General features: G+C 45.7%; 1 protein-coding gene across 2 annotated transcripts; it reads right to left on the minus strand.

Moving 5' to 3' along the window:
• Nucleotides 1-116: 116 nt before the first annotated feature.
• LOC110490260 (cyclic AMP-responsive element-binding protein 3-like protein 2) lies at nucleotides 117-27,987 on the minus strand. 2 transcript variants are annotated; one of them, XR_005036123.1, is made up of 13 exons: nucleotides 27,204-27,986; nucleotides 7,327-7,558; nucleotides 6,918-7,102; nucleotides 6,719-6,794; nucleotides 4,868-5,076; nucleotides 4,405-4,551; nucleotides 3,773-3,831; nucleotides 3,464-3,532; nucleotides 2,799-2,898; nucleotides 2,414-2,537; nucleotides 1,485-1,719; nucleotides 962-1,225; nucleotides 117-931 (listed from the first exon to the last, which is right to left on the minus strand). XR_005036123.1 is itself a non-coding variant. In XM_021563548.2 (12 exons), exons 1-12 carry the CDS (start codon nucleotides 27,300-27,302, stop codon nucleotides 1,153-1,155), a joined length of 1,608 nt encoding a protein of 535 aa, XP_021419223.2. In that variant the 5' UTR covers nucleotides 27,303-27,987; the 3' UTR covers nucleotides 117-1,152. The 2 variants fall into 2 exon arrangements, 1 of the variants encoding a protein (XP_021419223.2); XM_021563548.2 differs by having other exon boundaries at nucleotides 117-1,225; nucleotides 27,204-27,987.
• Between the last annotated feature and the right edge of the window lie 8 nt (nucleotides 27,988-27,995).

Below are 27,995 nucleotides of genomic sequence, written 5' to 3' on the forward strand. Positions count from 1 at the left end.
CTTATGTCATCATTGACTGACACATGCTCACAGTGAGGGTATGCGTGCTTACAGTCTCAAACACACAGTACATGACTTACGATCACACTTCAAAGCAGGGCAATCGTACACGGCAGTCGATGTTTTTACTACGGAAAATATTTATTTGTTTTAGTCAAAAGCCAAGAAGGACAGAACCCATAAAGACAAAGACAGGTTCCTGTGGAGGCAAAATGTGACTCTACAGTTTATATGGAATAAATAAGAATAAAATGGACTCTTTGGGGATGCTGTGTGAGTGGATTGACTGCAGGGTGCAGGCCAAAGGAGAAGGTGGTTATGGTTCTGTTCATCTGTGTGTATGTGGGAGACAGTGCAGGTGGTAGAGACTATGACCTAGCAGAAACATCATACTGGTTCATTCCATATCACAAGGCCACCATTGTGTTTTCTCCAGCAGGAAGGTTTCTTAGTTTAGCAAACACATTCCCCACACACATTATCTGGTAAAAAGTACTTTGTCATAACGCTGTATTATACACAACTTGATTGTCTCAGCATCCAACCACCGATCAAACATCAGTCAACATTGCGTTTACTGACCTCATACATGCAGGCGGACATTTATATTTACAAAAATAGGACTTGCTACGAAGGCCTGCGGCTTTTGATAGAGACTCGTATTTAATAAGGACACAGCGTGCGATTCTGAGTCCATTCTGACAAAAATCGATAGGAAAAGAATACGTAAAGGAAATAGCATTTGAGATACTAGGCCCCATTACTGTGAAGACATCAGCAGAGTATTCAAAGAGCCACGGGGCCCCATTCTCATAACACCGCCATCACACCAAGGGGAATATCACCATAGAAATACAGAACAAAATACCACTCACTCAAATATAACAGAGCATAATGGCTAAAGCAAAACGATGTCATCAAATATATAAAGAAGTAAGGCAAATAAAGGCAAAAATAAAAGCAAAGTACGAACACAAAAATATATCAAAGAGGTGGTGTACTTTTGGAATGGAATAAAAACACAATATAAAAGAACAACAACTACATACGATAAAATAACAAAGTTATCCAAAAAGATTCTATAAATACAGAGAGCCTCCGTCTCCTGCTCCTGCAGAGGGAAGGTCAAAGGTGACGGGTCAGAGGTAGACCCTATGACGTCTCGTTGACTGTCCTCTCCAGCTCTATGATTTTAGCGCTGTCGTTCACCCTCTGCTCCAGAGACCTGGCGCAGAAGAGAGACGAACAGATAAGAAACTACAGGACTAGACTTTTACTGACACCAATACCCCAAAATCGTGTAAAAGAAAATAGTTTTTCTGTCTCATACAGTCTCTGATATCATTGCCTACCATAAGTGTGTGTGTGTGTGTGTGTGTGTGTGTGTGTGTGTGTGTGTGTGTGTGTGTGTGTGTGTGTGTGTGTGTGTGTGTGTGTGTGTGTGTGTGTGTGTGTGTGTGTGCATGAGTACGTGTGTGTTGTACCTGTGCAGGTCTAAAAGCAGGGGTTTCTGTGGGTTCGTATCACTGCTGTTGCTGAAAGGTGGGCGTGTCTCAGCCCGATGTGACTCCTCCCCTTTCTGCTGCTTTTTCTCAGAGCGCCACGCTGCCATGACAACCGTGGGCCTCTCCAATTGGTCAGGATAGTCCCCACCCAGACCCAGAAGGTGTGGCTCGTCCAGCCCTCTCTCCTCATAGGACAGCAGGCTCCTGGACTTCACTGTGAAGGATCATGGGAAAAAAATATATTATAATTTTACCTGATCACATCATGTCCAGAAAGGAGAAAGTACTCAATGACATGCCTATCTTTTACATCTTTCTTTGTTGAAACGTCTTTTGGTTTTTTAGGGACGGTATAATCCTTTGATGCGATCGTGTCTCCTACAAATGCAATCCTACAACCCTCTTAACAATATGACGTCTTATGAAATGGATTACACATTAAACCCTACCAACAGTAAACCTTGCTCTGTACATATCCTACAAAACAGATTGTTCTGCTGTAGGGGCAGAGTGCCAGCAACACAAATGCTGGGCTCTGTGGCTAACAGGCTGTGTGTGGGAGGGAGAAAAGCTGTAGGGGGAGCAAAGATCAATCATCATAAAATGGCTGCATTGCAGTTTAATCATGCTAATGATAGTCCCACTGAATGGGAAATAATGACATTCAAGTGTACACTCTTCCAGGAGGCCATGCCAAAACACTCCAAAAGGTGTGTGTGTGACTGGTAGGATCACGCAACACTGCTACTTTCTCAGCACTCAGAGATTCAGAGCTAATACCTCGCTAACACACACACACACACACACACACACACACACACACACACGCCATCCACTGTAAAAAGATCAGCATTAATCCATGAAACATGAATGTGCAATGTGTGACTGACTATGTGTGTGTGTAGTACCTGTAGCTGTGTAAGACTCCTGCATGGCCATGTCTCTGGAGAGGCCAGTCTCTGTGATGGAGGAGCAAGGACCCAGGCTGGAGTAGAAACTCCCTAGGAACACAGCGAAGCACAGCACCACCACCTAGACACACACAAACACACACACAATATGTTATTAGGCTCCACAGTCAAGCACTTACATGAAAAAGACAAGACAGGCTGCCCACAACAGCTGACACACAGAGCATGCAGGAGTTATATCAAATGAAAAACAAAAGGTTATCCAATCGATATGAAGCACAAATGTGCGCTTGCGCACACACACACACACACACACACACACACACACACACACACGCGAGCACACACACACAGGGCTGAGGGTTGAGTTGAGGAGACTCACCATGAGGCAGGAGGAGGTCTGGGTGCCAGTGACTTTGCAAGAGCGGGGAACCTTCCCTGCCACCACCGCCTGCAGAGAGTGTAGCTGTTGAATTAGAGTCCTAGGGAGAGGTAACGAGGGGAGAGAGAGGGAAAGGGGAGAGGAGACGAGGGGGGAAGGGGGAAGGGGAGAGGAGACGAGAGGAGAGAGAGGGGAAGGGGAGAGGAGACGAGGGGAGAGAGGGGAGAGGGGACGAGGGGAGAGGAGACGAGGGGAGAAGGGAAGAGGAGACGTGGGGAGAGAGGGGAGAGGGGATGAGGGGAGAGGAGACGAGGGGGAGAGGAGAGAGAAAGGGCAGAAGGTAAAGTTGGGCTCAGCGCTTAGTCATTGACACTCACACACATCCTGTCAAAGACAATACACACACACACATACACATACACACCGCTAAATAGACAGCTGAACAGAACAGCAGAGAATTATACACTTCACTGGACTAACATATGACTTCACAGACAATGTTACACGGTGTGTATTCGTGCACAAACACATGAAAACATAGCAAAACATAACGCTCCGTTTGACTCAGCGAGCTGTGTGATCATTTTACAAGGTTGGATTAATATTGTAGGAAAGGATGAAGCACTAAACATAACCTGGAGCACTGTATAATGTATGTCTCTTACTTGTTGGTACACTCCAGATTCTCCAGTTTCCTGCGCAGCTCGCTGTTCTCATTGGAGCAGTTTTCCACCCTGTGGACAAAAGGGGGAATTACAAGATCAGTGACAGGCATAATAACTCAGGGAGACAGAAGCCACTACTGTATTTGTGTAAAAGCACCGTTGAGTTTAATGAATTGTCATTGCCATAATAATAAGTCTTTATCTATTGATAATGACGCTAATTAATTACCAAAGAAATGGGAGACAAAAAACGCATTCCCAAAGCAACATTTGATTTCACGCTGAATGAGAACATCACGAAAGACTCACTTCTTCTCCAGGGCGTCCATGTACTCCTTCTTCTTTCTGCGGCTCTCTTGAGCAGAGATCTGAAAGAAAGGATGTCAAAATTACACCCCTGTTATGGCTCACGGAAGTATCGTTTTACTGTATCACTCTGAAGTGTGTTATTACGTCTGGCACAGGCAGAAATAGAAAATAATTAAACATATGAGTGAGCATTTCTCCTCTGCCAAGATAATCCATCCACCTGACAGGTGTGGCAAAGCAAGAAGCTGATTCAACAGCATGATCATTACGCAGGTGAACTTTGTGCTTCTTCACCTGCAGGATCGCCTGAGACCAGCCACCCAGTGAGCTGATGAAACTGTGGAGTATTTCTGTCTGTATTAAAGCACTTTGTGGGGAAAAACTCAGTCTGATTGGCTGGGCCTGGCTTCCCAGTGGGTGGGTCAGGCTCCTAAGTGGTTGGGCCTATGCCCTCCCAGGCCCATCCATGGCAAATTAAGAATAGGGCCTAATGAATTTATTTCAATTGACTGATTTCCTGATGTGAACTCTAACTCAGTAAAATCATCGACACTGTTCCATGTTGAGTTTATATTTATGTTCCTAGCTGTTGTTTGACATTTCAACTCACGAATCGTAATAGCAAATCTCACCTTATTCTTAATCTTCCTGCGTATCTTCTTCAGGGCTTTCTCCTCCGCCTTGGACAGGGGCAGCTTGGTGGGAACAGGGTAACCCTCGGCAACCAGGGTTCTCCTCTCTTCCTCTGTCAGCAGGAGAGGGCCAGAGCCCTGCAACTTCTACAGGAGGAGGAGGAGAGAGGAAGTGTCATCAGAGTCCATCAGATAAGCTGACAAACTGTGTCTTATTTCAGTGACGTCCCTGTATCTGTTCTCTGAATAGCTCCATCGCTCATTCCTTCCATTTCGTGAGGTTGCCACTGATCTGACCAGGTTGGATTGGTGAACGCAATAGGGTGGTAACCTCGCATTAACTTATCCAATCTCTCTCGGATCAGTGATTACCCGAAGAAAGGTAGGACGGATTCATATTATGCCGACAGGGTCCCTGTATCTTTTCAGTGAATCCCTGGTCCCCAGTCTGTGTTGTACGTACGTGTGGGGCGGTGAGAAGAGGGGAGTTGGAGAGGGAAGAGGGTGTGCGCTGAGACACCTTGAGGCCGGCCTGGGAGGGTGCAGGGCTGAGGGGAGAAGAGGGGGTGGAGGGGCTCTGGGGAGTGCTGGTGTGTACCGGGCTCTGACAGCCCTCTGAGTCACTGCTGTGGGAGGAGGGAGGGGTGGGTGGCATCTGCAGAGACTCCAGACCTTGTGAGGGGAAACACACACAAACAGGTTACACGCCTGCAAACGTTCTCTAGAGACGATCAACACTAACATTTACAGACTTTACACATTGGATTGTACTTGATGTCAACATCATCCATCAGTGGCTAGAAGGGATCCTCAGAGCAGCACAACACTGATCCGCCTGCATAGCAACTATAGATTTCTTAGGCCATATGGATTTTACATGACTGGGAATATAGATATGCATCTGTTGGTCACCTTTAAAAAAAAAGAAGGTATGGGCGTGGATCAGAAAACCAGTCAGTATCTGGTGTGACCACCATTTGCCTCATGCAGTGCGACACATCTCCTTTGCATAGAGTTGATCAGGCAGTTGATTGTGGCCTGTGATTGTAGAATGTTGTCAAAATCCTCTTCAATGTCTGTGCGAAGTTGCTGGTTATTGGCAGGAGCTGGAACATGCTGTCGTACACGTCGATCCAGAGCATCCCAAACATGCTCAATGGGTGACATGTCTGGTGAGTATGCAGGCCATGGAAGAACTGGGACATTTTCAGCTTCCAGGAATTGTGTACAGATCCTTGCGTCATGGGGCCGTGCATTATCATGCTGAAACATGAGGCGATGGTAGCAGATGAATGGCACGACAATGGGCCTCAGGGTCTCATCACGGTATCTCTGTGCATTGAAACTGCCATCGATTAAATACAATTGTGTTCGTTGTCTGTAGCTTATGCCTGCACACACAACCCCCCCACCTAGGGCACTCTGTTCATCACGTTGACATCAGCAAACCGCACGACAACACAATGCTCTACACATTGGTCTGCTGTTGTGAGGCCGGTTGGACGCACTGCCAAATTCTCTAAAACAACGTTGGAGGCGGCTTATGGGAGAGAAGTGAACATTCAGTTCTCTGGCAACAGCTCTGGTGGAAATTCCTGCAGTCAGTATGCCAATTGCATGCTCCCTCAAAACTTGAGACATCTGTGGCATTGTGTTGTGTGACAAAACTGCACATTTTAGAGTGGCTTTTTATTGTCCCCCGCACAAGGTGCACCTGTGTAATGATCATGCTGTTTAATCAGCTTCTTGATATGCCACACCTCTCAGGTGGATGGATTATCTTGGCAAAGGAGAAATCCTCACTGACAAGGACGTAAACAAATTAGTGCACAAAATCTGAGAGAAATAAGGTTTTTGTGCATATGGACATTTCTGGGATCCTTTATTTCAGCTCATGCAACATGGGACTAAGACTTTACATGTTGCGTTTGTATGTTTTGAGAAGAAGAAAAAAAGAAACCCGCACACTGCTCTTGATAGTATCACTGCTCTTTAATAAGCTTTACGTATATGACCTTCATCAGAGCGCTTGTACTTGAAAAATCTATATATTTTGGACATACCATACATATTGTCAAATACTTAAAAGTGTGCTTGATTTATATTCAAAATGTATCTTCAAAATGTATGCACGCATGACAAAGTCACTTTGGATAAAAGCGTGTGCTAAATGGCGTACATTATACGATTATATTATTTAATGAGAGGTAAAGAGCACAGTACTTGACACGTATATTTGACCCAGGTCTGGGGATGACATACAGAGAGGTTATGAGTAGTGTGGCAGTACGATATGGTGTGTGTCAGGTCTCACCTTTCGGAGACAAGTTGAGGAACTGGTCCACCTCATGAGGCTCCAGTTTGATCTGGATCTCACCAATCTCCTTCGCCTAAACAATCAAACCGCAGAGAGAGACGTCACACACGCGCATACGTTTGTGTGTGTGTGTGTGTGTGTTTGTGAGTGAATGTGGGCCTGTCTGCATGTGCTGTGGCTCTAAACATCTTCTTACCTTGCTGGTCTTGCCCTGTGTGGCCGTCTGTGGGTTGGTCTTGGGGGCTGGTGGGGCCGGGGCCTCAGTGATGTGGCCCTCAGGGGCCAGGGAGAGGGTTAGGGTGGGCAGCAGGGCTGGAGGGTCACACAGCAACACCTCCATCTGTTCCTCCTGCTCCACGGACCAATTCTCACCATCTGATTCTAATAGAGCGAAAAAGACACGACACATCAGCATCAGCACGGTCGCATACTGTTTGTGTCTTGTGTGGCCCTGAACGTACTAAAGCACATAGCTCCACATATCTCTGTATTGCCACCCTCTTTTGTTATAGATACCGCAGATATCCTGCACATTACAGTACGGCATGTAATCTACAACTGTCACTGAGGCCCAAAAACCCTCCCCTCTGTCCTCCTCCTCTCACCTGCATCACTCCCCTGCTCCCCAGGCAGATGTGAGACGGGCGACTGGGGCCGGGAGTCCCCACACAGGGAGTAGGAGTGCTCCGCCTGGATGTGGGGCGGTAGCGGGGAGGACGGGGTGAAATCATCCCCCTCGTCCATGGCCTCTCCTTCCCGGCCGGACAGGAAGGGGTCGCTCAGCAGCTGGCCCAGCAAAGCATCCTGGGAGAAGTCATCCAGGAGGTCTGTGAAGTGCTGTTAGAGGGCGAGAGAGAGAGAGAGAGAGATGGACGTTCATGATAGATTGATAAAAGACACATAAGAAACACAGACTTGAGGCTGAGCACAGACATGATACCATCTAGTCATCACACTGTCTAGTTACTACACCATATACCATGTCATTATTATATCATATGTCTGTAGCTAATTTGTAATAACTGCATATGAAGCTCTTTAATGCCTATCAGCACTTGCCTTTGAGGAAAAGCCCCACAGGCCAGCAACAAACAGCCAATCATAGAGCTGTAAAATCCCCTCTCCTCCTGTGACAATAGAGGCTGATATCGCTCCCACCAATCAGAGCGGCCGTATCTCATCCTCCCGTCTCTCAATGTGGTGAGACGTTTTGACTTTTGAGTACAGGGCAAGACTGACAGCCACCTTCTCCACTTCTTCTCCTTTCTTTCTTTCTCCCCCCCATCCTACCCTCAGAACATTCCTCCATGCACATTCCTTCCCATCTTCCTTTCTTGATGTGACCCCCCAAAAAAAGTCCAATTTCTCATCACTGCTTGGGACAGGCTACGACAGGCCTCTCAACCTCAGCTGTTCAGGCGCTTCAATGTTCCTTCCCCTCTCTGCCCTCCGCTTTTTAGATGCCCTACCTCTATGTCATCACGAAGACCTTCGGGTCAAAGAAGTCAACTCAATAAACTGAGGGAGCATTCAACGTGTGTGACGGCATTGTACCCTGCACTTGAAAGTCATGATCAGATGGGTGTATACTATTTAACTATCTACCTCTATACCTCTTTCTGCTTATGTACTTCTCTACCTCTCTTTAACATGACCAAACTAATAACGCCTATCAGCCAGCTGGAACGGTAATAATGGTCAGGTTAGGCCATATTATTTGTGGTTAATAGCTACATTGAAACAGCGCGCATCAACAGTAGTTCATCGTGTCTTCTGTGAGCCAGTGGAGGACAGGGACAATACAGTATATAGCCTAGACTTACAAGAGAACTGTTGAATAGAAGACAGTCGCCCGTTCGCGAACACAAAAAAACGTGCTTTCGGTTGGTTTCACGCAATGACGTACAGTGCCTTCGGAAAGCATTCCGGACACTTTACTTAGAACACTTCTTCGTTACGTTACAGCAGTATTCTAAAACGGATTAAATAAAAACATTTCAAACTCAGCCATCTACATACAGTACCCCATAATGACAAAGCGAAAACAGGTTTTGAGAAATGTTTGAGAAAACAGAAATATCTTATTTACATAATATTCAGACCCTTTGCTGTGAGACTTTAAATTGAACTCAGGTGCATCCCGTTTCCAATGATCATCCTTGACATGTTTGTACGGCTTGATTGGAGTCCACCTGTGGTAAATTGAATTGATAGGACATGATTTAGAAAGGCAAACACCTGTCTATATAAGGTCCCTCAGTTGACAGTGATGTCCGAGCAAAAACCAAGCCATGAGGTCGAAGGAATTGTCCATAGAGCTCCGAGACAAGATTGTGTCGAGGCACGGATATGGGGAAGGGTACCAAAAAATGTCAGTAGCATTGAAGGTCCCCAAGAACACAGTGGCCTCCATCATTGTTCAATGGAAGAAGTTTGGAACCACCAAGACTCTTCCTAGAGCCCTCCACCAATCAGGCCTTTATGGCAGAGTGGCCAGACAGAAGCCACTCCTCAGTAAAAGGCACTTGACAGCCTGCTTGGAGTTTGCCAAAAGGAACCTAAAGACTCTCAGACCATGAAAAACAAGATTCTCTGGTCTGATGAAACCATGATTGAACTATTTGGCCTGAATTCCAAGCGTCACGTCTGGAGCAAGCCTGACACCATCCCTACAGTGAAGCATGGTGGTGGCAACAGTACAGAGAGATCCTTGATGAAAACTTGCTCCAGAGCGCTCAGGACCTCAGACTGGGGCGAAGGTTCACCTTCCAACAGGACAATGACCCTAAGCACACAGGCAAGACAACACAGGAATTACTTCGGGACAAGTCTCTGAATGCCCTTGAGTGGCCCATCCAGAGCCCGGACTTGAACCCGATCGAATATCTCTGGAGAGACCAGAAAATAGCTGCGCAGCAACGCTCCCTATCCAACCAGACAGCGCTTGAGAGAATCTACAGAGAAGAATGGGAGAGACTCCACAAATACAGATGTGCCAAGCTTGTAGCGTCATACCCAAGAAGAGTCGAGGCTGTAATCGCTTCCAAAGGTGCTTCAACAAAGTACTGAGTAAAGGGTCTGAGTAAATGTGATTTTTATGGGGTATTGTGTGTAGATTTATGAGGGGGAAAAAAACAATTTGATACATTTTAGAATAAGGCTGCAACCTAACAAAATGTGGAAAAAGTCAAGGGGCCTGAAAACTTCCCGAAGTCAATGTATATAAACCCTGGATTGCTGATGCTATGCATTGGCCATTGAAAGGCTTTGAAGCCACCGGTTAGCCATATTGTCACTCCCTAGTAGGAGCAGTCCTCCATGGAAATGAATGGAATTCTACAGTATTTTAAATACACGTTTCAAGGACAAAATTGCATGTCTTTAAGTATTTTTCTGTTGTAGTTGGGACAGTAACATTATTATGAATTTGTATGTTTAGCGCACATTATATACAATTTAAAGGTATGCATTTAGAATTTAGAATGTAGACAATGTATTTCTATACCTTCCAAAATATTACCACAGCACCCCCTATCAGTCATCTAGTGTATATATAAATCCTTGATTTCACTGCCTCCGCACGCCCAATTCTGGTGAGTTCAACGCTTTATTTGGTTTCTCTCTTTACTGAGACCTGGGGGTGTACTCAACCGTTTAAGAACCAAACAGAACGAAAAGGGGTGGGACCTACCTGAATTTGTCCAATAGAAACTCTTGGTTTTGGTGCAAAACCTTTCCCGTTTGGAGTAAAGGGGTTTCTGTTACAAAACGTTTTGCAACAGATTAAATGTTTTGCAACAGAATCGGCTTAATGAATAGGCCTACACCCCTGGTTAGAACACTAACTAGGTTCTGATGCAAAGTGTGGTGTTATTCTAGAGTTCAGCACTGATATTTCCCCGGATTTAACCAGTGGTGGGATGACTAGGATCATTTTATCGTCCCTGCTCTTTCTGGCGTACAGTCTCTGTCACTGAGAATGTCAACCATTTTTGAATCAGACCGCTGGATGGATTACAAGTAGCATAGTTCTGTGTTCTGGACTTGTATTGAACTGCATTACTGATGTGGGATCTTAATTAGAGCCAGTTTGCTATAGCAGGAAAATAATCCCTCAGAAACAGGAAATGTCAATTATTATGTGGATTATAATTCATGGACATTTTTGTCGGGATTGATACATTTTTCGTGAGAGAAATTGAAGTCTTTCCTTTTAAAATGGAAATTACAATCGCCAGAAGCCTTTTTAAACCTAAAATACACAATACGTTTTGAACTTTCTGTATTTCTGGAAAGTTCTGCTGCAACAGGGTGATCAAATGAAGACGATACATCTGTAAGCGTCAGGGAACCTTATAGTGTAGCCTATATCTTCAAACTCTCCCATCCTATACCCCGACTACTACATATCTCCATAGACATACACTACCGTTCAAAAGTTTGGGGTCACTTAGACATTTAGTTGTTTTTGAAAGAAAATAACATTTTTTGTCCATTAAAATAACATCAAATTGATCAGAAATACAGTGTAGACATTGTTAATGTTGTAAATGACTGTTGTAGCTGGAAACAGCAGATTGTTAATGGAATATCTACATAGGCGTACAGAGGCCCATTATCAGCAACCATCACTCCTGTGTTCCAATGGCACGCTGTGTTAGCTTATCCAAGTTTATCATTTTAAAAGGCTAATTGATCATTAGAAAACCCTTTTGCAATTATGTTAGCACAGCTGAAGACGTTTGTTCTGATTAAAGAAGGAATAAAACTGTCCTTCTTTAGACTAGTTGAGAATCTGGAGCATTTGTGGGTTCGATTACAGGCTTAAAATGGCCAGAAACAAAGAAAGGTCTTTGCTTCTGGCCATTTTGAGCTTGTAATCGAACCCACAAATGCTGATGCTCCAGGTTCTCAACTAGTCTAAAGGAGGCCAGTTTTATTGCTTCTTTAATCAGAACAACAGTTTTCAGCTGTGCTAACATAATTGCAGAAGGGTTTTCTAATGATCACTTTGATGTTATTTTAATGGACAAAAAAAAAAAAAAAAAAAAAAGGAAATTTCTAAGTGACTCCAAACTTTTGAACGGTAGTGTATAATGTGTGTGTGTGTGTGTGTGTGTGTCAGAGAGTGGGGTGATGTTGTACAGTAGGGAACAGTGTTACTGTAGAGCTGAGGGAAAGGGAGGAGGGAGGGATGTTTCAATGTGTTGCTCATTAACAAAGATCCACAGAGACAACACCCTCCTTATGAAACAAAGGCCTTTTCACTCACACAAAATAAAGGCAACCTCGACAACTTCCACAGCTGCTTAGATAGAAAACAGCAGTCTTTAACTTCCTGTTGAAAACTAAGAAGAAGAACACCCGACATTTAAAGTATGCACATCATTAAAACGAATAGGCCTACAGATTTCACAGTAATGCTAAGAAGCATTACTCCATAGGATTTGGAGCCAACTGTTCAGGTTGTATTGCAGTATCCTGGAAACCACTTGAGTAAGCCAAACAGTTACGTTAATTACCTGATTCCACCCAAAAATCAGTTCCCTGAAAGTGCATGCATAACTAATAACCTTCACCTGCTCTAGACTACAGTTCTGTCTCCGGGCAGAACTCACAGACTTGAGCCAATAGGAGCATTAGCCAGACAGGGCCTGTCTCTAAACTGCTACAGCAGGGGATAGGGAGCATCTGGAGAACGTGTCTTGGTAGCATCTCAGGGAGTGGGCAGAGAAAACACTTCATGGGTATCATCTAGTTGGAAAACAGAGAGCAACATTCAGAGGGAAAGGGTGGAATGGCAAATAGGAAAAGAGAAGACAGCAGGCGGAAAAAGTGATGAACACCCTGGAGAATGTGAAAGGAGTAAGAAGGAGAGGGGGACGGAGAGAGAGAGAGAGAAAGAAAGAAAGAAAGAGGGAGCACAAGGAGAAAGGGAGCGCAAGGAGAGAAGGGTGGAGATGGCAGGAAGCCAGGCATGTGGGTTCAATTACAGTCTGATTCAGGCCAAGACAGAGAGAGAGAGAGCGCGAGAGAGAGCGCGAGAGAGAGAAAGGGAGGCTGAGGGAGTGAGACAAAACTGACCACTCGCCATTGAAATGTTCTTTCCGCTCTTTTCCCACTTGTAACATTTTCTACATGTCCGTCTGGAAGGGAACTCAATACAAATGCTAGTCTGTCCAGAGGGCCTACCCCAGTAGAGTCAGAGTGACCTCTTTAACCGACTCTTACACGCTAAACATCCTGTTACATACCGAGTTAGACACTAGTCAATTCCCTATATGGCTCTATATACTCTAAAACACCATAGGAAACACTCAGTCCTGTACACATGATTTAAATAGTACACAAACAACTCCAACCCTCCATAAGGAGTTATGTAGGTGTATATAAGGAGAAGGAATTCAGATCATTTCAGGCATGCCTCTCTGCAATCCTCTAACAGGCCTGGTGTGTGTTTAGTCAGTATGTTAATACTAACACACACACACAAAATGGGCCTCGTGTTAACTGTGTTTAAAAAGTGTCTCGCCCTGCATCTGGCCTGTGCCTTTGGGTAGGGGAGAAGAGAGAGGGGTAGAGAGGGGGAAGGGGAGGGGAAAAGAGAGGAGAGAGAAGGAGAGACAAGTTGGAAGAGAGGTGAGGGGAGAGGAGAGAGGAGAAAGGACTGCTGGCTACGTCACACCGAATCACTAACCAACAGACAACAATTTACAATTTACACTGACGCTCACGTCTCCGAGCAACAGAACAGCCGTCCCCAGCGATTGTCACACAGGAAACTCTGGACCCTTACCAGGACGACCACTGACAGACACACCCCTATCTATCATGTTTGTCCCTTGTCGTCATGTGTTGTGTGACAGTTATGGTTTGGTGAGATAATGATTCTGATAGTGATTATGGTGAGAAAACTGTTGGGTGTTGACTAGCTTTAGACGAGGAGGAGGAAGAAGAGGAGGAGAAGGGAGGAGAGGAATTGATCTCTGGCAGTCTTCTATGGTGTTGGAGGTCTCTAGGGAGAGGTTAGACTCTGTGGAGGCCTACTGAACCACAACCCTCTCCCTCTCTGTCATTACCTTGGCTATTCAGGGACATAAAATGGAGGAGGGGGTTGTGGTGGTGTGTGAGGCCTAGGCGTGCAGGGGGGTGTGGGTCATTGGGTTGGGCTCCCTCTGGTCCAGAGGTGCTACTGTTGCTCCTGATGGGAGAGAATGACTCTTTGTCTCAGGCCTGGCACGGTGGGAGCTGGGGTGGGGGTGAGGGAGTGGGGGTGAGGGATGGGTGAGGTAATGAGGTGCTGTTAGGGGTGTTTGGGTGAGGGGCTGTAACCTAACTCTCTGACTCCATCTCCAACAGGTAGACGGACGGTTTCTGCACAACCACATACCCACACGACAGAGTAGGGCCTACGGGGCTACTGTTGGATTACAGGCAACATCCGCACCGAGCTTAAGGCTAGAGCTGCCGCTTTCAAGGAGCACGACACTAATCCGGACGGTTATAAGAAATCCTGCTATGCACTCAGACGAATCATCAAACAGGCAAAGCTTCAATACAGGACTAAGATTGAATCCTACTACACCGGCTCTGAAATGGACTACAAAAGGGAAACCCAGCCGCGAGCTGCCCTATGATGCAAGCCTACCAGACGAGCTAAATGCCTTTTATGCTCGCTTCGAGGCAAGCAACACTGAAGCATGCATGAGAGCACCAGCTGTTCCGGATGACTGTTTGATCGCGCCCTCCGGAGCTGATGTGAGCAAGACCTTTAAATAGGTCAACATTCACAAGGCCGCGGGGCCAGATGGATTACCAGGACGTATACTCAGAGCACGTGCGGACCACCTGGCAAGTGACTTCCCTGACATTTTCAACCTGTAATACCTACATTTTTCAAGTAGACCACCACTAAATGATTACCGCCCCGTAGTACTCAAGTCGGTAGCCATGAAGTGCTTTGAGAGGCTGGTCATGACTCACATCAACTCCATCAACCAAGAAGCCCTAGACCCACTCAAATTCGCATACCGCCCCAACAGATCCACAGACGACGCAATCTCATCCCACCTGGACAAAAGGAACACCTATGTGAGAAGGCTGTTCTTTGACTAGAGCTCAGCATTCAACACCATAGTGCCCACAAAGCTCATTGCTAAGCTAAGGACCCTGGAACTAAACACCTCCCTCTGCAACTGGATCCTAGACTTCCTAACGGACCACCCCCAAGTGGTAACAGTAGGCAACAACACATCTGCCATGCTGATCCTCAACACTTGGGCCCCTCAGGGGTGTCTGCTTAGTCTCTCCTGTACTCCCTGTTCACCCATGACTGCGTGGCCAAGCACGACTCCAACACCATCATTAAGTTTGCTGACGACACAACAGTGGTAGGCCTGATCACCAACAATGATGAGACAGTCTATAGGGAGGAGGTCAGAGAACTGGCAGTGTGGTTTCAGGACAACAACCTCTCCCTCAATGTGAACAAGACAAAAGAGCTGATCGTGGACTACAGGAAAAGGAGGGCCAAACAGGCCCCCATTAACATCAACGGGGCTGTAGTGCCGCGGGTCGAGAGTTTCAAGTTCCTTGGCGTCCACATCAACAAACTATCATGCTCCAAACACACCAAGAAAGGGCACGACAACACCTTTTCCCCCACAGGAGACATGGGTCCCCAGATCTTCAAAGTGTTCTACAGCTGCACCATCGAGAGTATCCTGACCGGTTGCATCCCCACCTGGTATGGCAACTGCTCTGCATCCGACCACAAGGCGCTACAGAGGGTACTGCGTACGGCCCAGTACATCACTGGGACCACGTTTCTTGCCACCCGGGACCTATATACTAGGCGGTGTCAGATGAAGGCCCAAAAAATTGTCAAAGACTCGTTATCCAAGTCATAGACTGTTCTCTCAGCTACCGTAGGGCAAGCATTACCGGAGCGCCAAGTCTAGTTGCAAAAGGCTCATTAACAGCTTCTACCACCAAGCTTCTACCACCAAGCCATAAGACTGCTGAACAATTAATAAAATGGCCACCCGGATTATGTACATTGACCCCCCCCCCCCCCCCCCCTTTGCTTTTACACTGCTGCTACCCGCTGTTTATTATCTATGCATAGTCACTTTACCGCTACCTAAACTCAGCAACAAAAAAAACGTTCTCTCACTGTCAACTGCGTTTATTTCAGCAAACTTAACATGTGTAAATATTTGTATGAACATAACAAGATTCAACAACTGAGACATAAACTGAACAAGTTCCACAGACATGTGACTAACAGAAAATTGAATAGTGTGTCCCTGAACAAAGGGGGGGTCAAAATAAAAAATAACAGTCAGTATCTGGTGTGGCCACCAGCTGCGAGATGTTACCCCACTCTTCCACCAAGACACCTGCAAGTTCCCGGACATTTCTGGGGGGAATGGCCCTAGCCCTCACCCTCCGATCCAACAAGTCCCAGACGTGCTCAATGGGATTGAGATCCAGGCTCTTCGCTGGACATGGCAGAACACTGACATTCCTGTGTTGCAGGAAATCACGCACAGAACGAGCAGTATGGCTGGTGGCATTGTCCTGCTGGAGGGTCATGTCAGGATGAGCCTGCAGGAAGGGTGAGATTGCCTGCAATGACAACAAGCTCAGTCCGATGATGCTGTGACACACCGCCCCAGACCATGATGCTCCACCTCCAAATCGATCCCGCTCCAGAGTACAGGCCTCGGTGTAACACTCGTTCCTTCGACGATAAACGTGAATCTGACCATCACCCCTGGTGAAACAAAACCGCGACTCGTCAGGAAGAGCACTTTTTGCCAGTCCTGTCTGGTTTGTGCCCATAGGCGACGTTGTTGCCGGTGATGTCTGGTGGGGACCTGCCTTACAACGACCGTTCCACAGGTGCAAGTTAATTAATTGTTTATGGTTCATTGAACAAGCATGGGAAACAGTGTGTAAACCCTTTACAATGAAGATCTGTGAAGTTATTTGGATTTTTATGAATTATCTTTGAAAGACAGGGTCCTGAAAAAGGGACGTTTCTTTTTTTGCTGAGTTTGTATGTACAAATTAGCTCAACTAACCTGTAAGCCTGCACATTGACTCAGTACCGGTACCCCATGTATATAGCCTCGTTATTGTCATTTTACTTTTTATTTTATTTAGTAAATATTTTCTTAACTCTATTTCTTGAACTGCATTGTTGGCTAAGGGCTTGTAGGTCAACATTTCATTGTTAAGGTCTACACCTGTTGTATTCGGTGTATGTGACAAATACAATTTGATTTGATTGAAGTCGAGAGGGATGAGAAGGGTTTGAAATAATATTTCTGGTGTTCTGTAATTGCTGACCCTCCAGGGCATACATGTGTGTGTGTTTGTGTGTGTTTAGTGTGCTTCGGCAAAGAGAGGAAGTTGGTTAAGCATGGGGGAAGGGAAGAGGCAGAATTGATGACGCAATACCTTCCCCTGAAAAAAACAGATGTGCACTGAAAGAGAGAGGAAGAAATTACACTCTCTCACACACACACACACATATATATATATATATATATATATATAAACCATGTCTGTGTGTGTGTGCGCGCATTAGGCTGTACCTTGCCCTGGACTCTTTCTTGTGAACGGACACACTGATAATGACACACACACACACACACACATGTGCATTTCCCTTGGATCGCTTCCATGTGCAACCTAGTCATGTAGCATTAGTCATTGCATCACAGCCAGCACGTCCCTCCTAACTCTAACCCCGAAGACTGATGGCTCAGATAGGAGGCAGGACAGAGTGTCTTCAACAAATGATCAACTCAAAACAACTATGATAAAGACTGAGGCCCTGTTCTGACTGTTGTGGTTGGCTGATATTGGTGTTATTCCCGGCAGGAATGAACACACTCCAGGCCTGGAGCTCCAGCTGCGTTTGGGGGTTATCACGGGCTGACGGCAGGACAGAGGCCCAGAAACAGGGCTCCGACTGGGGGTTTAGTGGGGTTTCAGACTGGGGGGGGCTGGGACTGAAGGGACCAACTGAAGCCAGGGTTGTGTTCCTGTCCTTTGGACCAATGCAATGCTACGATCCAATCCCATGGTCATGCTCCACAGAATTATTTTAAACGGAACACTGAACCTCATGCAGTATTCTTCATTTTTAAAAGTTATGACCATTAATTTCGACCAAACACGACCGCTATGTGACCCAGTTCTCCCCCTCTGGGCAGGGTGAAGGGTCAGGGGTCAGAATGACCGATGAGACCCACTGATTGGATAGGATTAGGTGGAGTGGGGTAGGGGGTTGTCTGTCATTCCAGGATACTACTACCAGTGGGTGTGACGTTAAACCAGTGTGATGTGTTGACTCTCCACACACTGTGTGTTTCAGAAGATAATCACTAGAAGCAGTCGTGTGAAGTGAGAAGGAAACTACTGCATGACAAAGGACTAGGCTAAATTACATTACTGAAGGGTACATTGACACCACAGGCGGCTGGTGGCGCCTTCATTGAAATGATGGAATGGAATTAATGGAATCAAACACGTGGCTTCCATGTGTTTGATACCAATCTATTTTATTGGATTTATTTTATTTCACCTTTATTTAACCAGGTAGGCAAGTTCTCATTTACAATTGCGACCTGGCCAAGACAAAGCAAAGCAGTTTGACACATACAACAACACAGAGTTACACATGGAGTAAAACAAACATACAGTCAATAATACAGTAGAAAAATAAGTCTATATACAATGTGAGCAAGTGAGGTGAGATAAGGGAGGTAAAGGCAAAAAAAGGCCATGGTGGCAAAGTAAATACAATATAGCAAGTAAAAACACTGGAATGGTAGATTTGCAGTGGAAGAATGTGCAAAGTAGAGATAGAAATAATGGGGTGCAAAGGAGCAAAATAAATACAGTAGGGGATGAGGTAGTTGTTTGGGCTAAATTATAGATGGGCTATGTACAGGTGCAGTAAGCACCAGCTGTCAGTACAGGTGCTGCTCTGACCGTTGGTGCTTAAAGCTAGTGAGGGAAATAAGTGTTTCCAGTTTCAGAGATTTTTGTAGTTCGTTCCAGTCATTGGCAGCAGAGAACTGAAAGGAGAGGCGGCCAAAGGAAAAATTGGTTTTGGGGGTGACCAGAGATATACCTGCTGGAGCGCGTGCTACAGGTGGGTGATGCTATGGTGACCAGCGAGCTGAGATAAGGGGGGACTTTACCTAGCAGGGTCTTGTAGATGACATGGAGCCAGTGGGTTTGGCCACGAGTATGAAGCGAGGGTGGTGGGTAGTATATGGGGCTTTGGTGACAAAACGGATGGCACTGTGACAGACTGCATCCAATTTATTGATTAGATTGTTGGAGGCTATTAGATTGAGTAGATTGTTGGAGGCTACAGTTTTACAAGGGTATGTTTGGCAGCATGAGTGAAGGATGCTTTGTTGCGAAATAGGAAGCCAATTCTAGATGTAACTTTGGATTGGAGATGTTTGATGTGAGTCTGGAAGGAGAGTTTACAGTCTAACCAGACACCTTGGTATTTGTAGTTGTCTATTCACTCCATTTCAAAATGTCTTAGGATCCGTCCTCCTCTCAACGCCTCCTGTGAGTGACACCCTATTGCCCATATAGTGCACTACTTTGAAAAGCAATTCACTTTATGGGAAAGTGTGTATCCTATGTGGTTGGGGAGGGCAGTTGGATCTGGAAAAGAAGACTTTAAAAACTAGCCTAAAAAATGTGGATGAAAGTAGTGAAAATGTATATTTGTTGGTGATGAATTTCAGATCGTCTTAATGACTGACCGTTGAGCTCGTGAGTTGAACATCCTCGGGGTCAGAGTTCAGACAGTGACTCACAGTGTTAACAGACACACACACACCCTTGACAGTCAGACTAAGCAGCAAAGATCTGAAATGGAAAGAGGGAGGGAGGGAGGGAGGGAGGGAAAGAGGGAGGGAGGGAGGGAGGGAGGGAGGGAGGGAGGGAGGGAGGGAGGGAGGGAGAGATACAAGAGTGTGGAAGATGACTAGTGTCTGGAAAACTCTCCCTCTCTCTTTCTCTTCCCGCCTCCCATGGTTTCCTACCAAGGCAGCTTAATTGAGTCCAGAACTCGCACACCCCGCTTCAGTGACATTTCACTTTTTCCAGGCCTGCTCTGACACAGTGACCGGCCATGCAGTCACTCTGCCCCACTGACGTCCTTCAACTGTTGATCAAGCGTTCTCTCTGTGCGAGTGTAGTGGGTTTGGTTCCATTGAGTCACAGTCCCCTTCAACATAAAGGGCGTCCAGTGAAAGGCTTTACAAGCCTGCTGAGAGAAACAACTTGTTCAACCATGCATTTATTAAGTTGTTCTGAAAGCACTCAATTACATGTCTCTCTGAATAACATTGTCTAATAGGAAAATGATGTCAACGTGAAAAACGCAGGGAGAGAGAGGCATCAGAGAGGTGAAGGAGCTGTGTTTAGACTATGGGGCAGGAGCAGGCATGTTCATCCTTGACTGTCCCTTCCCCCACCCTCCCCCGAGGGTCGAGAGGAGGAAAAGGAGGAAGGATAGAGGAAGCAGTACGTTAAAGGGTTAAAAAGTGAGCGGGTGAGAGAGATGGAAGGGACGGAGGACATGGAGTTAAAACTTGTGAACAGGAAATGGGTTCCAGGTGAGAAAAGAAAAAAAAAACGACTTTTAAAACACAAACCACTGAGCCCTGACAAAATGTCTGCCGCTCTCCTAAACAGCTTCGTCGATGAATGTAGGGCTGCACAGATATCAGTGGTAAGGCGACACAGAGAGCAGGGAAATATGAGTACAGAGAGTCACTGGATCGTGTTGTAGAACTCTGATTACTAGGTCAAACTATATCCTTACTAGGCTACTGTAGATTTGGCTCCTCTCCCCGTTTAGGGCTGGGACACCATGCCCTACTCTAAAAAGAAACATAGCCAACACCCAGTACACACACACACACACACACACACACACACACACAGTACCAGTTAACAGCTAACCGGGGCCTCAAGCGAGGGAAAGAAAGGGTGAGTGTAAATGTAGCTGTGCTGTAGAGCGTGGAAGCTAGCTGCTGTGGGTTCGGAGTAATGACCCCTCTCACACACACTAATTACAACCCTACAGCAACTACGAATGTCCGGCTTCAGAACAGAAGAAAAGCTCAACGGAGTGTGGAGGAAGACTTCACAGTGGGAGGGGTTGGAGACACCCTGGTCAAGAGTAGTGCACTAGAAAAGGGAAAGGGTGCCATTTCCAAAGCAGACATGGTTATAGAGCAGCCATTGCCATGGTTACGTGACAGGATGTTGAGCATGGTACAGGTACCTTCCAGTATCAAAGATGGTTTCCCTTTAATAAGGATTGATGAAGTATGAGGAAGAGGCATGCAACACAACACCATAAGCCAGGAAGTAGAAGACCCCTCATTTTTCAGAGGTTATCTTTCCCATCTGTTATTGTTATTGTTTGAGTATTGCAAATGTTTCCTTTTGTCTAAAGAACCAGAATATCAAGTAAAGCACCTCACCCTTGAGCTTATTTAAGTGATAACGCCCGGGAAGCCGGTGTTTGGAGGACATATTGGCACGGGTGTTGTTAGGCCCGAGACGAAGTCGAACCAGGTCAATATGTCCTCCAAACCTCGGCTTCGAGGGCTTTATCACATTTATACAACGGGTTACCAGCATATTCAAATAATGATTGACATATTTATATTATAAAAGGTTATTTTGATTAATTTATTCATACTTTTTCATCCTTCCACAAGATATAGTCCCGACACAAATCTAAGTTTGCTACCCAAGCCGGCTGGTCGTTCGTTCTGTTGGTTCGGTTACCAGAGACGCGACCCGGTCCAAAAAGACTGAACCCAGTTCAGTCTTTTTGTTCTGTATCTATGGACGAGACCCAGTCGTTCGTTCTAAATGTTCCATTGCCATACTGGCTGGCAACGTTGTTATCCCATGCTTGCTAGCTAGCCAACTACGACTAACTTACAGTCACGTCAAACAGTGCAGACAGAATAACAGCAAAGTAGCTGCAGTTGTTTAAGCTGTTTTCTAGTGACATTTATTTGGATACATCCATAACAATGAGCTAATGAGGCACGATTTCACCTGGCAGAAAAAATGTGCTCTCTCGTTAGGACACTTGTTCAGACAAGCTAACCTACAACACAGCTAACACAATCACATCAAACTGAAACTGGAAAGACTGCAAACTAGCTGCACTTCCTTTCGTTTTACCTGTTTTCTATTGATAGTTCTTAGTTCTTCTTCTTCTTCAATCGAATGTTTGGACAAACCTACTCATTCAAGGGTTTTTCTTCATTTTCTACATTGTAGAGTAATAGTGAAGACATCACAACTATGAAATAACACATTTGGAATCATGTCGTAACAAAAAAAAAAGTGTTTAACAAATTAAAATCTATTTTATATTTGAGATTCTTCAAAGTAGCCACCCTTCGCCTTGATGACAGCTTTGCACACGCTTGGCATTCTCTCAACCAGCTTCATGAGGTAGTCACCTGGAATGCTTTTCAATCAACAGGTGTGCCTTGTTAAAGTAATTAGTGAAATTAATTTTCTTCTTAATGCGTTTGAAATAAAGAAAAATCCTGGAATGAGTAGGTGTGTCCAATCTTTTGACTGGTACTGTATATCCATAAAAATGATGCCGATTCATGATTTCGACTGGCTGAGAAAAGTTGCCTTCCTGTCTGTCTCACCCCGACACGTTCATTACGATGGGACATCTGGAAATCGAATTTGAATATTGAAACAATGGTGAAAATGTCGGAGAGACAGACCGTAAGGTTTATACAAATCTCTGCTGTTGAAAACAAAATGTTAGTCTAAAAGAAATGTGAGATAATGCCTAGATGCTTTTTATAGTGGAGATCAGGTTGATAAATTGCCTGGCTGGGCTGATGAGACAGTGGATTGCGCAGTCAGATGGAACAGAGTAAATAGGCATTTTAACGTCATAGATTTAGCCGGTGGGATCTTGTGGAATAGACACCGGCTGGAATGCGGTTTTAACCAATCAGCATTCAGGATTAGAACCACCTGTTGTATAAAACAGAATAGCAACACGACATGAATGATACTGGATCTAAATATCTGCTGGAGAGGAATATGATTTGTTGCTGATGATCAAAGCACCTACATGCCTGGGAGGAATGACTGACAGTAATGACTGACAGTGACATGCAGTGGGAGGGAAGAAAGAGCTGGGGAATGACACAGGGGTAGGGCTGGAACAGGGACAAACAAATACCGCACACTTCAAAGCACATCATCATCACATACAAATCTGATTGATTGGCTGTCTAATATATGCAAAGGACACGGTACTTAACACACTCCCTTTCATGTGAATGTTTCTCACACACACACACACACACACACACACACACACACACACACACACACACACCACCAAATCAGTGCACGTCCTCTCCCACGGAAATGATCCTCTCCTGAAATGAAGGAGTTGATATTGAATAGAATAAGGTTAGGGCAGTGAGTGAATGTGGCCTTGTATGTGAGTGTGTATGTGTGTGCTTGCATTCACACGTGTGCCGTGTGTGTGTGTGTGTGTGTGTGTCCCAGACTGTGACCCTCCCTCCCAGCAGACGTCACACAGACGGCCCTTTCAGCCTGGCGGAGAGAGAGAGAGAGAGAAGGGGGGGGGGGGGCATGTTATGACGGGCCACACAGGATCAGGCTGCCCTGCCCCAGTGGAGAACAGGCATCACTCTGTACACACACACACAGCATGAGAGAGCCCGCTCTGTTTGACTAGCCGTGTGTGCGTGTGTGCGTGAGTGTGCGCCCTTTCCTTCATAGGCATGTCCAACCGGCATATACAGTACTGAGAGAGAAAGAAAGAGGGCTCTATTAAAGTAAGACTGCCAACCGTACCCTCCACCTACCCCCTCCTAATACACCTCTGAGCTGATTGATGTACTGCACTGTATCATTATTTTCTGACCCTGCTGATCATTTATGAACATTTGAACATCTTGGCCATGTTCTGTTATAATCTCCACCCGGCACAGCCAGAAGAGGACTGGCCACCCCTCATAGCCTGGTTCCTCTCTAGGTTTCTTCCTAGGTTCTGGCCTTTCTAGGGCTTTTTCCTAGCCACTGTGCTTCTAACCTGCATTGCTTGCTGTTTGAGGTTTTAGGCTGGGTTTTCAGCTGATGTCAGAAGGGATTTTTCATTCAATTTGAGTTGATATGTCCTCTGGCGACCAACTTTCTCAGAGAGAAAATATTTGCATGACACCACAGGGGAGGTTTCAGTAACCTGGAGTAGGATAACCAAACCTGCAGGTCAGGGTGATCCTGCCGCCTCTGGTTCCGCTCCACAACACTGAGATCAGTTTAAACCAGTCGTAGCGTTTCCACTGAACACTCCTAGACATAATGGTTTCTGAATATGTCCACGTGTTAATATACTACACAAGACACATCTAGAAAGTATTGTTACCAGTCAGACACATAGGAGGTACAATCTGTCCACTCAGGCCTATCTCTGCTCCCTGGCCTCTCCTGTAGCTCTCACTCGTTCTAAATATGGACAGAACAAACACAGCGGCAGACGTGTTGGTTTTGGGCATACAGACGTTCTCCTGTGGGCCGGTGGCTTCAGATTTATGAATCTTAGACCTCGGACTTCCTGTCATCCAAATGCCTAGGCAGGCTGAGCTGAACTAGCAGAGCTGTTAATGGACTTTCCCGAGCTAAATCACCGCTGTGACCTCACTGACTCAGTCGTGATAGGCTCGTTCACCAAAGACGCCTTCTCTGTTCTCTTCAGCAGCTCTAACAGTACAGTCTGCGTGCTATCTAGAACCTAAAAGGGTTCTTCGGCAGTCCCCATTGGAGAACCCTTTGAAGAACCCTTTTCGGTTCCAGGTAGAAGCCTTCTGGTTCCAGGAAGAAACATTTTGGCTTCTACGTAGAACCCTTTCCACAGAGAGTTCTACATGGAACCAAAAAGGGTTATCTTAAGAAGAACCCTTTTGGAACCCACTTTTTCTAGGAGTGTAGCGACAAAACAATGTTCTCGATCTGTCGCTCGGCAGATTCAGGGACGAGACTCCATAGACAAGACAACTTTGGAATTTCATCATCATCATCAACACACACTGTGCCTTACAAGGCTGCAAAACAGCAATAAATACCCTTTGGTCCAACCCTTACAGAGAGAGAAGTGCAAGGCTGACAGCGTGATAGTGATAGTGTCTGAGAGAGGACGCATAGTTAGCATATCTACGACTAATAAAAGTCATAAAAAAGTGGAGAATGTAAGTTCCACAGTAGGGCTGTGAAAGAACGGTGAGGGCAACAATCGGAACTTCACTTCAAACTGCTCTCACACCACGGGGTACGCAGGAAAGTACACACAGGGATGGTAAATGACAGAGTATTATAAACCCATAGATTTATGACTAGGATCCTAGGGAGTTCCTCCTTTGATCGTCACACAAGACTGCGACTTGATTAGTATATATAGAACGGTTGGTAGGCTGTAACGCAGAACATAAATGGTGTTTGTGCGTAGACGGGAGGAGATGAATCATGTCTGGAAAATGTAGGATAGGAACAAAGCAATACTGCAGCTGTCTGATAATAGGCAGGCTAAACCACGGGATTTGACGAATAAGACAAAAAAACGGGCCCCAGGTGCATGACCACGAACAGCGACGCATTCTAGATGTTTGCGAAAAACCGGACTGCGAGCGCTTCGTAAATATTTGGGCAGAGATATTTTTTCCCTTGAGATCTCCTCTGGCAGCAAAAACCACATCAGTGTCTGTCATCAAGTCTGAATGAGCTTTTCTGCCAAGTCAGCCAACTGCCGTTCCATTATGTTGCCTTCGCTACGGGCAAATGTCATGCTGTTGTTTCTCTAAGGACTGATCGGCCCTGGGTATATAAGACAAACATGTAATAGAAATAACCGCTGTGTGTGACTGTCCTTCAGACTGACTATCTCCGAGCAGTCGTCTATGAAGAGCGGATGGGGTTTCTCTGAACGGGGTGTGAGTGGTGTGGATAGGTCGTTGTGGAGAGGAGATGTGATGACGCCACCTCAAAAAAAGACTAGCTGCGTTATCGTGTTGAGAAACAAGAGCTACGTAGACCTGCATGAGGCACGAGTAGCGAAGAGAGCACTGTGCAAATGGAATTAGTCCGGGATTGAGCTGACATCTGCGGCCTCCTCGAATGCGACGCGTTGCCTTTAAAAGGGTGCAACTGCAGACACGGCGTGATTGGATTGAATTCCGTCCTCGCGAATCCATAGAAGTAGAATGACATAAAACGACTCATTCTATTTCAATGTAAAGCCCAGACGTCTGTTCAACGGCCAGTCTTGATAATGTTGATTCAACGTCGGTTTGTACCCAGTGGGAGGGAGTTGCAGAGAGATGTGCCCTTCTCCCTGATGGGAGATCCAGATGGGAGTCTCAAGAGTACACACACATACATACCAATCAGTACCAGGGGAGGTGAGAGCTCAGCACTGCAGCTGAGAACAGTTTGCATTGTTGTGAGAAATGCCATGTCAACAAACCCCGGTGAGAGAAAGTGAGAGTGTGTGTGTGTGTAGGCTTCAAACCCAAGGAATGGGGGGGGGGGGGGGGGGGGGGGGCATGGACGACTTGAACAAAGACACTGCTCTGTTCTTGTGCCATCTGAGAATATCAACCTCTCCTCCGCTCACACACACAGCCTGCTACTCACTCTCTCACACAGTTGTACAGTTTCTTCTCACATGGCCTGTGGATTTACTTTTCCCACAGGCTGCATGGATCTGCAGGTCTGTGGACACAGTTCCCTCTGCTGTGAGTTAATAACAATGGCTTTGCTGAGTTATGTTACAGTGCAATGTGCATGCTGGGGTTCGAGAACATTGGAACTGGGAATGTGTAGACGGCAGAAGGGTTGACTTGGTCCCGATACACAGAAATAAAAGCGGCATGGTGTGGGTTCACTGACGTTTTAAGATTTCAGCTAGTGTCCCTAAACTAGGGCATTGGCGGAAGAAGTAAGGAAATGTCGTCAATCACACCAAATCTAGACAGTGGAGAAAGTCTCAGATTAGTGTGTCTGGTTCCCATACTCTGAGCTAGCTGGATCCATCATTATCCGTCACCCCAAACCAAATAACTGATAAATTAGCCCATCGACCGAGCTCACTCGTGTGGTGTCTAAGTAGGACAATAAATAGGCAAATCATAGTTTGCATTGAAAACAGCAGTGACTCAATTGAAAATCATATAATAAAAAAATTAAAAAACGGATGAATTTGACGGATGGCATATATTCACTATCAGCCCAGTGAAACCTCGAGAACCTTGGTATGGTAATCAATAATAAAAGTGCTATTGACAAGTGTGGCAGTGCCATAGCGGTTCGTAGTGTTTATAATATTTGCCTATCTGTAACTTACTGTGCTGTATAAGACATGTTCGTTTTCCCCAGGCTCCGACAGCTCGCTGAGATTCCTATCCCAGTGTAAAAAGGACTCAGTACTGTCCAATATTTCCATCCTTGGCGATGCGACCGCTCTGATTCACAATGCGTCGTTAGATGAGGACAGTTCCCTTGACACTTTGCAGCGCAGATAGCAAATACACTCCTTCACCCACCTTGCAGCGATTCCAACCGCAGAATGTTACTTTTTACTCCGTCCACGCACAACTTCAGTGAAGAAACGTAGTTAAATTGATGTCGCTACAACGACGTAATACACGCAGTAGTGCTGCCAACAAAACGGTTGTCCCCGAATTACAATATTTAAAAAAGGGTGAAGAATAGAGCAAGGCTGCCCCGTGTTGGGTATTGTTTATTTTCTTGGCACAGAGTTTGTATGGACTTTTTCTTCCTCGTATTCCTTGATGAAGTTTGCTACCCACGTCCAGAGCAGACCAGACAGGCAGGAATGCGGGTGGGGGCAGGGAGAAGAGTAGCGACATCTAATCAGACTAAAAACCCTACAGTGTTTGCATCTCACGATAAATGGCAACATACATTACAATGGATGTACATTTAGCGCAACACCTACAATGTATATGGAGACTGTTCGCATGAACACTTCGCAATAATTTCGGTGCGAAATTAATAGGGAATTTTACAACCGAGAAAGACCTGCTCCTGTCCATCTGCGTCAAAACCAATCAAACGAGTCCTTCTATTCAGACCGTCTGTGATTGAACAGGGTCCGCGACCAATCCAAAGGCTT

The sequence above is a fragment of the Oncorhynchus mykiss genome, chromosome 15 (genome assembly GCF_013265735.2).
Source record: "Oncorhynchus mykiss isolate Arlee chromosome 15, USDA_OmykA_1.1, whole genome shotgun sequence".
Classification (NCBI taxonomy): domain Eukaryota; kingdom Metazoa; phylum Chordata; class Actinopteri; order Salmoniformes; family Salmonidae; genus Oncorhynchus; species Oncorhynchus mykiss.

What these genes read in the sequence shown, in the direction of transcription:
- LOC110490260 (XM_021563548.2), bottom strand. Translation starts at nt 27,302, where the DNA reads ATGGAAATATTGGACAGTACTGAGTCCTTTTTACACTGGGATAGGAAT. An exon ending in AACATGTCTTATACAGCACA is followed by an intron (nt 7,559 to 27,203) that starts GTAAGTTACAGA and finishes GCCCTCTAACAG; the next exon opens with CACTTCACAGACCTCCTGGA. An exon ending in AATCTGGAGTGTACCAACAA is followed by an intron (nt 2,899 to 3,463) that starts GTAAGAGACATA and finishes ACCTCTCCCTAG; the next exon opens with GACTCTAATTCAACAGCTAC.